The 11,321-nt window shown below is 35.1% G+C and overlaps 1 protein-coding gene across 1 annotated transcript in view; it reads right to left on the bottom strand.

Moving 5' to 3' along the window:
* BDP1 (B double prime 1, subunit of RNA polymerase III transcription initiation factor IIIB) overlaps positions 1 to 11,321 on the bottom strand; it is a 98,603-nt gene that overhangs the window by 28,542 nt on the left and 58,740 nt on the right. The window contains exons 16-23 of the mRNA XM_014550561.1: positions 10,168 to 10,355; positions 9,500 to 9,716; positions 6,707 to 6,885; positions 5,277 to 5,490; positions 4,248 to 4,387; positions 2,553 to 2,727; positions 2,070 to 2,260; positions 825 to 1,212 (exon numbers count right to left, since the gene is read on the bottom strand). Of these exons, the coding sequence (XP_014406047.1) occupies positions 825 to 1,212; positions 2,070 to 2,260; positions 2,553 to 2,727; positions 4,248 to 4,387; positions 5,277 to 5,490; positions 6,707 to 6,885; positions 9,500 to 9,716; positions 10,168 to 10,355 (1,692 nt within the window). The remainder of the gene's footprint in view (positions 1 to 824; positions 1,213 to 2,069; positions 2,261 to 2,552; positions 2,728 to 4,247; positions 4,388 to 5,276; positions 5,491 to 6,706; positions 6,886 to 9,499; positions 9,717 to 10,167; positions 10,356 to 11,321) is intronic.

Genomic DNA, 11,321 nt, shown 5'->3' with positions numbered 1-11,321 from the left:
CCACTCTCTCTAAAATCAATAAAAACGTATTTTTTTTAAAAATCAGTGAAACTTAAAATTTAAAAAAATTAAAATAAATTTATAATGTACCATACGATCCAGCAATTCCACTTCTAGGTATATTCCCCCCAAAAATTAAAAGCAGGTGTTAGAAGAGATATTTGTATACCCATGTTCATAGCAGCATTCTTTATTTTATCCAAAAGGTGGCAGTAACCCAACTGTCCACTGACAGATGAATAAACAAAATGTGGAATGGAATATTATTCATCCTTTAAAAAGGAGGACATTCTGGCACATGATCAAACATAGATGAACCTTGAAAACATGCTAAGTGAAACAAACTACTAACAAAAAAGATAAATACTGTACAAGAAATACTACACAAGGTACCTAAAGAAGTCATAAGACAAAAGTGGAATGGTGGTTAGCACAACCTAAAGGGGAGAGGGTAATGGGGAATTATTGTTTGATATGTACAGAGTTTTAGTTTTGTAAGATAAAAAATGTTCTGGGGATGGATGGTGATGATGGTATAGCACAATGAATATACTTAATGCCACTGAACTATAGACTCAAAAATGGTTAACATGGTAAATTTTATGTTATGTGTATTTTACCACAATTAAGAGTATACAGATATATGTCTCTTCTACCTTCTCTACTAACCAGAACTCAGCCTAAGCCTATAAAAATTACATTTGGTAAAGGTAACTTAGGGAATGAACTCTACAAATCCTAATATTCACTAAGAGAAGAAAAAATGATCCCCTAAGAGAAAAATACAAGTAAGATAAAGTCCCAAGCACTCAAAAAGAAACTACCTCTTCCATCGTTTCCTCAATATGAGTAGAAACAGGTTCAGGAGATCTGAGACCAACAGGTACAAACACTGGAGCTTTGTTTATTTCTTCTGGAGCAAGATGATAGCTTTCTTCTTCATAGGCAGATTCGAAATCTTCAACATCATCTTCATCCTCTTCCTGGGAAGCCCGAAGAGTCACCAGCATGGCCTTGGGAGCTCTAGGTTCCTTCTTAGAAGTCTTACTCCGAATTCGTTTTGATCCACGCCCTTTGTTCACAGTTGGTTTGATCTTTCGATGCATTCTCCTTTCAGTATGATCCATCTCATATCCAGAGGCAGAAGAGATAGCTGTTCTTTGATTGAGAGCAATTTTAGAGTAATTTGATTCTTTTAACAGTTGTGAATGGCTGGAGGTTTAATCAAAATAACAACATAGTCACTGCACACACAGGATAATTTTAATGAAAACCAAACTTTTAGACTGAAATCCCAACTCAAGCCTTAAAATGAAAACTCCCACCACTCATTCTGTCAAAAACTTATACTGTGAAAAGAAGAAACTTACTATTAGTTTCTCATTCAGAGTTATCTGAATATAAAAACATAAAAAATACAATTCTTAAAAAATAAATAAAAGTCTTAGTTATCTACCCACAAATTTTTCATAGTAAGTTTTATTTCTGGGCTATTTTCCCCCTTGCTAGTTAAGTGGAGATAAAACACAAGACTGGAAATTATCAGAGGAAAAAGGAATGACAGTCAATGGGCCAATAAATACAGAATAGAAGGTTAAAAAATGATACTGGTTATTCCTATTTGGTAAACAGATTAGGATAAAAGAAAAAAAGAGGATGCAAAATATCCATCAAAACAATGTTGGTTTTAAGAACTTAGTTCCCTTCCACTTTTCTTGAAAATGATGGAAGAGGGTACCCTTCACTGGTGTTTGTACCCCTATTTGAATTAGTACTCTAATTATTTAGGTACTGCATACTACTCTTTGGTCAGGCTTCTGCTCATATCTACCATACTTAATAACCATAGATTTTAAATGTAGGGTAAAGAAAATCTTCCTAAAAAGATCCAAAGGAAGTAAATATTCAGTAAATAAAATCAAAAGGGAAGAGAAATAGACCTGTCGATAAAAAATAATCTACACTTCTGTTAACAAGACATCTCTTACTCTATTAATAAATTAAGGTAGGACATCCATAAAGAGTAAGTTTTTATTTCTGCTGCTGAAAGTAGTTATGTAAAATTTTACCTTGCTAATTTACTGAGATGCTGCTCTTCAACAACTGAAGACACAGAATTATCCTCTACAGTTTTCTGTCCAACACTTCCTGATGGTTCAACTTCTGACTGAAGATCTTTGTTGGCCAAACCAGCCTCTTCGGAACCTACACAATCTTTTCTTGCTGAAACCTCCAGAGATGTCAGAAGCTCAGCTTTTTCCTTCAATTTAAGAAGAAACAGCTAATATTACCACAAAAACAATCTCTATGGCAATTTGATTTGGTAGTTTGACCTAGAGTCCCAAGCTTGCTTAGACACACACACACACACACACACACACACACACACACACACACACACCATGACTGGTTTCTAAGTTTTTATAATATTAGAATGCCATTCAATTTTCAAGAAAATAATGACAATACAAAATTAAATATTTTTAATGTTTTTCTTCATGATCCTGACAAAATACAGCCCACTGATAAAAATTATATATTTTCAAACTTACTTTCTGAAGAAGCTGGGTGTCAGAATCTCCTTGCTGCAGCAAATTATCTTCTGGCTTCCAGGCCTCACCCAGATCTGCTCTGTCTTTTTCTATAACTCTTTCCTCTTTCTTATCATGTGCTCTTCCCAAATTTGGCTCAGGGTTTTGGAACTGCCTTCTTATCAATTGTGCTGGGCTAGAAACATAAGTTTTATGTTCATTTCTAGAATGAAGTACAAATCATCTTGAAGAACAAAAATCAGAATTCTTTTTTAATGTACCAGCTGTTAAACAATTTTTTACACAAACCAATCCTATGTTCAAAGGACTATATGTAAATTCGCTATGCTGATATGAAAGGAAGAACATAAAAGCTTTTACAGTATAACATCCATTTTCTGTATAGCCTGGGAAATAGTTTTACAATAATATTAATCTTTGTTACTTTCACTGATCCTGGTTTGTGGTTTCATTCTACTTTAAGTAATTTTCAGAGTAATAACTAGAAAAAAAATTCTAGTAGTTGAAGATGGAATTCATAACGGCACTTTAAACAAATGCTTCAACTGGGCTCTGAAGCATGAACAAATGTTCAGTGGTCACAACAAGCATAGATGGTCCTACTGGTTCACGAGCAGGCTTGAAAGCTAGTGTCTCTTCTCCTTCCACATGCCTATCAGCTCATAGAAAAAGGTTTATTGATAGTCAGTGTCATAAGAATCTCAATAAAACCCATTTTATCTGCCAAAACATAGAAAGACAAGATTTAAACATTTAATAGAGTAGCCATAGCCTCCAAGGCAACCCAAGTCTTAAGGCTTCCTGGGAAGAAATAATTGGCAAAGATGTGAATTCTGAATTAGAAAGCTTAAAACTAATATAAATGTGGATATTTATAAGAATAACTGGTTATGTGCCTATCATTGGTTCTCTAAATGATCTATATTAAAGACTATTCTTAAGTAATATTTCTAATAAATTACCCAGAAAAAAGTACTTAGTTACATTTTCAAATGTATCTACCTAAGCTCTTCTGTCAATGAAACACCAAGGAAGTTCACAGAAGTTCTAACAAGGTTATGATGCTAACTAATACATCTAGTGCAGACTAATGCATTTGGGAAAACAAATTATATCTAACTTAAGTATAATCTATACATATAAAAGTCCAGCAACCAGAACGATGGAACGACCAGAACAACCGATTGCTATGACGTGCACTGCAGTGGTCAAATGGCCCTATCAGGGTCCCAATCGCGCCCCCCAACATCCCGTGGCCCCTCCCCCAAGCAGGTATTTTGTGGAAAAGCCACACTCAAGGGGCCAAAGAGCCACATGTGGCTCATGAGCCGCGGTTTGCCGACCACTGCCCTAGCCGGTTTGGCTCAGTGGATATAGCGTCTGCCTGCGAACTGAAGGATTCCAAGTTCGATTCCAGTCAAGGGCACATGGCTGGGTTGCGGGCTCGATCCTCAGTAGGGGGCGTGCAGGAGGCAGCCAATCAATGATTCTCTCTCATCATTGATGTTTCTACCTTTCTCTCTCCCTTCCTCTCTGAAATCAATAAAAATATATTTAAAATATATTCTAGTTCATAATTATTACTTTATACTTTCATAAATTTTTAAGATGTGAAGTTATATAAAATTAATTATGTAAAAGCCCAACCTTTATCTTTGGAAAGTTTGATGCTTTCTGATTTAAAGGCACACTCACCTCATCTTTTTATCTAAAACATCAACTTTGTTAACATGAAGGTTTTCTAGAAGAGCCACGTGACTCTGATTTTCATACATTCTTCCTTCAGAAACTTTGGAGGATATAACTTCAATTTCAGTTCCAATTTGATAATTTGGCTGAAATGATAAAACCATACTTGTGTATTTTTTAAAAAACAACAGAATATGCTTTCTAAAATATTTTGAACATTAAGATAGACATTTAGTTTTTTAAAATGAAGACTCAAACTGGGTATGTTCATGATTTGCTGCCCAAAACATAATTGCCTAATTTAGAAAGTTTAAAAGATTTTTGCAGTAATATGTTTAAGTGATGCTTTTAAAAGTACAATAACCATCTGTTATGAACCCCCCCCCAAAAGAAGTTTAATGTTGTTGTTTTTTTAAAGAATCAGGAGGTTCAAATAAAAATTACAATCACTTTAAATCTAGATTTTTACTATAACAGACAGAGAAAAGGACAGAAAAACAAGAACTGTTGAAACGGACATTACACTACTAAGATTTGCTTCTAATATCACAAGAGCCATCAGTAAGAGATGGTTTAACTATCATTCAAAGAGCAGAATGTTTATGCAGCAGTTAAAAATAATGTATCCCTGTATTCTTGACACAGAAAGTCAGTTAATATATTAAATGAAAAACAGTTGTCACAAAATAGCATGCATGTAATCATTTGAGAATTTGAATTTACATATGTATCCACATATGCATGCATGGTGATACATCTGGTAAGATACAACAATAGTTTTTTAGTGGTAATCTCATGTGGTCAGATTTGGGGTAGTTATTTCGTATTTATTGAAAATTTCCACATTAGTAAGGAAAAAATAAACCTATATTTACTTTTTTTAACATTCAGAACAGTAAATCTGAAACAAAACTAGATTGATTATGTAATCACTGAGTAGAGTAAGTGTCAAATTACATAAGACAAGACTGAGCTATCATTTAATAATTTAATTTGCATTAAAAGGCTCAACTCAATTACATGACAATAACTCACCACACTCAGGAATTTCTTTTTAGTTTCATCTTTTTGTAATTTTGTCCTTTCTTCTTCAACTATGCCTTTGGCTTCACCTTTTTCTACCATTTGCCTCTGTCCAGCCTTTTTTATGTTTGGTCTAGGTCTCTGAAGGCGGCCCCTAACTGGTCGAGTAGGATGGATAATACTTTCCTTTATTTCTTGTTGAAAAGTGTTTATATTATTATGAGTCCTAGAAAGAGGGGCAAAGAAAAATAGAGGAACTTGACTGTAAAAAGATAAAAACTACTGTAAAAATGTAAAATTTGAGTATCCTCTAATAAAATTACCCTCTCAATAACAATTTACTTTCTGATTATAAATATACCTTGTTTTATAAAAGGACATATTATTTCAATTATTAAAAGGTAATGAGCCCTAGCTGGTTTGCTCAGTGGTTAGAGCGTTGGCCAACAGACTGAAGGGTGCCGAGTTTGATTCCACCTGGTCAAGGGCACATACTAGTCCCTCGGCTGCAGGCTCAATCCCCAGCCCTGGGTCTAGTTGCATGTGGGAGGCAACAAATCGATGTGTCTCTTTCACATGGATGTTTCTATGTCTCTCCCTCTTCCTTCCACTCTAAAAATCAATGGAAAAATATCCTTGGGTGAGGATTTAAAAAAAAAAAAAAGGTAATGAATTTATATGAGGTACCTACAATATTCATATTCATAGAGAGAAAGTACAATCCTGGTTGCCAAGAACTGGAGAAAGGGAGGAAAGGGGAGTTATTGTTTAATGAATACAGACTTTTAGGTTGGGAGAATAAAGTTCTAGAGATGGATGGTGGCAATGGTTGCACAATGTGAATGTCCTTAATGTCATTAGATTATATACTGTAAAAAATGGTTAAAAGCTAAATATTATCTACTATGTATTTTACCACAATTTTAAAAAATATATATTTTTATTGATTTCAGAGAGGAAGGGAGAAGGAGACAGAGATAGAAACATCAATGATGAGAGAGAATCAAGGATCGGCTGCCTCCTGCACGCCCTGTACTGGGGATTGAGCCCGCAACCCAGGCTTGTGCCCCTGACCGGAATCGAACCCGGGACCCTTCAGTCCGCAGGCCAACACTCTATCCACTGAGCCAAACTTGCTAGGGCTTTTACCACAGTTTTTTAAAAGACAAATAATACCTTATATACATATATTTCTTAAATGCATTGCTTTGTGTAAGATCTTAAGCAGTGAACAGTGAACATAAGCAGACAAGCATAAAAGGTGTTGAACTCAATCTGATTTTCAATTTTACAGGCAGTCTGCCATATGAATAAAAATAAATCAAATACAAAATTCTTTGTATTCACTGTTAAAATACATTAATACATCTTAATTTTAAAAAAAGAAGTATTTGAAAGAACTCTGTCTTATTTTAGATTTTCAAAGGACTATCACTGTTTACCCCATAGAAATAAGTAATTCCTTTTCCTGGGCTTGTGTAGACTGAGGGGCCTCTTCAGATTCACAAAAACTTGAAGGTGAAAGGTTCTTTTCTGTCAGTTCACATGGTAACATCCCAGCCTCCTCTTGCCTGTGATCTGATTTGTCTTTTTCTCTTGATGTCATCAGGGAAGACGCATCCTAGAAAGAGATTAAAAAAATTTCATTGAGGGTTGGTAAAAGTATAGGGAAATAGGAACTTTCATATACTATTAGAATAATAAATTTGTATAGTCTTTGTAGAGAACAATGGGACAGATCTATTAAAAGTTTTATTTTCCAACTATTCTACTTCTAGAAATGTATCTTATAAAAATATTCAAATAAGTATCTAGAAAATTATATAAGAGGGTATTTATTATAGCAATATTATTCTGTGTGTGTCCCGCTGCCAAAAAAAAAGAGAGAAAAAAAGGGCATTACGCTAAAGAAAATACAAATAAAAAATTGAAAACAACAAAAATCTATCACTAGGGGACTGAATAAATAAATTATAATTTTTTCATAATATAATAGTATAGAGCTATTCAAAAGATAAATGTCTAAATACTGCCCTGGCCGATGTGGCTCCAGCCAGCTGAGCATCATCTATGCTCTGAAAGGTCACTGGTTGAATTCCCGGTCAGGGTACAAGGCCAGGTGCAGGCTGGAACCCCAGTCAGGGTATGTGCGTGAGGTAGCCAATCGATACCTCTCGTACTTCAATGTTTCTCTCTCTCTTTCCCTCTCTCCTTTTCTTCTTTCCTCCCTCCCTCCTTCCCTCTCTAAAAATCAGTAAAAACATATTTAAAAATTTCTAAATACTGATCCAAAAAGATGTTCACAGCCCTGGCAGGGTGGCTCAGTAGGTTGCAGTGTCATCCTATACAGCAAAAGGTTACAGGTTCAATTCCCAGTAAGGGCACATACCTAGGTTACGGGTTCAATCCCGTCAGGTGTGTATGGGAGGTAACCAATTTATGTTTCTCTCTCTCTCTCTGTCTCTCTCTCTCTGTCTCTCTCCCCTTCCTCTCTCTAAAACATCAATAAAAACATATCCTCGGGTGAGGATTAAAAATAAAAAGATGTTCGCAATATTGTAAGTGGAAAAAATCAGAAGGCAAGCTATGATGTTGTTTTTGTAAAACAATGAAAATACCCTCACACGTTATTATTTATATAATATGTAACTATACTTAGAAAAGTCTGTGTTGCCCTGACTGATGTCGCTTGTTGGTTGGGCGTCAACCCATGCACCAAGGTGTTGCTGGTTCGATTCCTGGTCAGGGCACATGCCCAGATTGCATGCTCGATCCCCTGGTGTGGGGCATGCCAGAGGCAGCCAATCAATGTTTCTCTCACATCAATGTTTCTTTCTCTCTTTCTCTACCTCTCGTTCCTCTCTCTCTAAAACGGGTGGGGAATGTAAGGCCTGCAAAATCATTTGGTCTGGCCCTGACAAAGCATTAAACCTGAGTTAACTAAATGTTTGCAGGCTAATTTTTAAGTTGATAATTTTGTATGGCCCAAGAAGGATGTTATAAATATCCAAATGGCCCCTGGCAGAAAAAAGGTTCCCTATCCTTGCTCTAAAAAAGCAATTTAAAAATCTTAAATAAAAAAAGTCTCGGTGGATAGATTCAAAATTGCTACATGATTAACTTGGCAAGGACAGATGAACATTATAGGGGACTTTCTCTATTTAGATTCTATATTTTTTCCAATTTGGAATTTTTATAATCAAATAAAATAATCAATAAAAAAGTGATTTATCTTTTAAAATATAAGATTAGAAGAATAAAATACAAATGCTCAAGTATAATAAGAACTAAGCTATTTTAAGATGCAAAATAAGAATTTTAATTCAAAAAAGTACTTTACATATTTAAAATTTATGAGTGTTATTACATTTCAAAGTTTTTTTTATATATTTTTATTGATTTCAGAGAGGAAGGGAAAGGAAGAGAGATGGAAACATCCTGATGAGAGAGAATCATCGATTTACTGCCTCCGGCACAACCCCTACACTAGGGATCGAGTCTGCCACCCCAGCATGTGCCCTCACGGAGAACTGAAACACAACTTTCTGGTTCTTAGGTCAATGCTCAACCACCGAGCAATAATGGCCGGGCTCATTTCAAAGTTTTTGATGCTACATCACATAATCTTAAATTTATGAACCAAGTAAATAAACTCCTTTAACTCTTATCAAGCTCTTAACTTTGTTTTTTAAATCCTCACCCAAGGATATGCACTTTTAATTGATTTTAGAGAGAGAAAGGGAGAAAAAGAAAAAAAAACATCAATGTGAGAAACATCGATTGGATCAAAGCCCCAACCTGGGTATGTGCCCTGACCAGGAATCAAACCCGAGACCTTTCAGGGACAATGCTCCAACAAACTGAGTCACACTGGTCAGGGCCAAGCTCTTAACTTTTTATTTCATCTTCACAACAGACTGAAATAAAAAATTGTCATTCCCATTTTCCCTATGAAGAAACTGGTTCATCATTTGGCTATAATCTCACAGCAAACAAAGGTCAGAACTTAAACTACATACAGCCCAGGCTTCTTAAATTCGTTCCATGACATACTTGCCTATCATAGAGATCTGAGATTCTTACACAAACCATGTGGAACAATGAGGCACATTAAGTACAGCTACAACAAAATCACACATGGTAAAAATTGTGAGGAAATACTTGTGAAATTTCAAATCCAAGCGTTTTACTTTCTTAACTAAAACAAAAGAACCTCCATCTTAAATATCACTCACATATTGAGAAGGGAGAACGTTCATTTGTTCACCATCCTGTTGTATCATAATAGTCTCAATTTTATCCACTTCCAATTTCTTCCCAGGTACATGTTTTTCTGCTTCCATAGTCTCTCTTTTTAAAGCTGCTCTTGATAAGTTTGGTTTTGGTCTTTTGAATCGACTTCTCATAAAAGGTGCTGGTTTAAATGGCTTCTGTTCTTGAGGAAGAGATTTGCTTTTGGAACAAGGATTAGCAAACTTTAGAATGAACTGAAGGGGCAGTGGGAGAGGAGTCTTAGGACAACCTTAGAGATTGGCAGTAAATATTTAATTCTGATTCTTAACAAGAAAACAAATTGGACTATTTGGTAACTTCTGAAAAAATGAGTGGTACAACCCAAATAGATATAAGCCTAGGAACTATATCATCTTTGCACAAGGAAAATATAGGTTTATCAGACACATATGATTTATTTAAGAGTATATATTATATACAATTCTGTATGTTAGTAATTCTCACAATCAACTGTCAGAATATCCTCAATCCTCTCTCCCACTCTTCCCCAAACTAGCTTAAACTCTCTAACATTATGCTATAGATTGTCTTGAAATCTTACTTAATTAACATAAACTGTAAATATAACTTTATATGCTCTTTAACAGCACACAGATCTATAAAATTTTACCTTGAATTAATATCTGAAAATTGCTCTGGAACATCTGCACATGGTGTCCCCTGGTCTTCTGTTTTAGCAAGTTCAGAAGTCTTCAAAGAAGTCTTCCAATGACTCAACTGGCTGGACACTTCCTTTTCAGAATTTCCCTTTTCCTCTACAGGTGTATGCACCACAGATAGGACTTCATTGCTAATGTTCTGGAAGAATAGTCACAGTAAATCAGCACATATACAAGATTCCTGAGCATCTCAAACAAAAATCCTACTATATTCTAAACACTTTTCTTTAAAAATTCAGAAGTTTATTTTTTTAATTTTTAAATAAAACAAAATTTACAAATGTTAAAACACAAAATTCCATTAACTCTTCTTTACATATTGCATATTTATATTTCCAAGCCAAAAATGCCATTGCTGTACGTTCAAAAAAAAAAAAGTCCTTGAAAATGTTAGAATAGGATGAACTTCAAATAACTGAAAACTTTTGCCCTAACCGGTTTGGCTCAGTGGATAGACCATCGGCCTGCGGACTCAAGGATCTCAGGTTCGATTCCAGTCAAGGGCATGTACCTTGGTTGCAGGCACATCCCCAGTGGGGAGTGTGCAGGAGGCAGCTGATCGATGTTTCTCTCTCATCGATGTTTCTAACTCTCTATCCCTCTCCCTTCCTCTCTGTAAAAAATCAATAAAATATATAAAAAAATAAAAATAAAAATAACTGAAAACTTTTAATAAAAATAACTTTTAAAAATGGAGTAAATGGGGTGGGACAGGAAAAATAGAGAAAAGCTGATACACTTATAGTCAAAAGAAATAATTCCAACTTCATTTATTCCTTTTATCTAAAAGAGTAACTTCAAATTGACATTAAGAATAGTATCTTTTCCACAATTAAAAAAATTTTAATTATTCTTTTTTCTTCGAGGTCCCAAAACATAGAATTTAGGACTAAGAAAGACTTTAGACTTTAGAGATTTTAAACATTGTTGGACTCAGAAATGCAATTATATTTATGTTTCTCTGAAAGAGCATTATAAAAAAAACTAGAGGCCTGGTGCACATTCGTGCACTGGGGGGTATGGAGGTCCCTCAGCCTGACCTGCACCCTCTCCAATCTGGGAGCCCTCTCCAATCCGGGAGTTTCTGTCTGTCTTTGCAATCAAA

This window comes from Myotis brandtii, unplaced genomic scaffold (genome assembly GCF_000412655.1).
Source record: "Myotis brandtii unplaced genomic scaffold, ASM41265v1 scaffold115, whole genome shotgun sequence".
Lineage (NCBI taxonomy): Eukaryota > Metazoa > Chordata > Mammalia > Chiroptera > Vespertilionidae > Myotis > Myotis brandtii.
The sequence above is the reverse complement of the archived record's forward strand: the minus strand, read 5'-3'. Positions and strand labels throughout refer to the sequence as shown.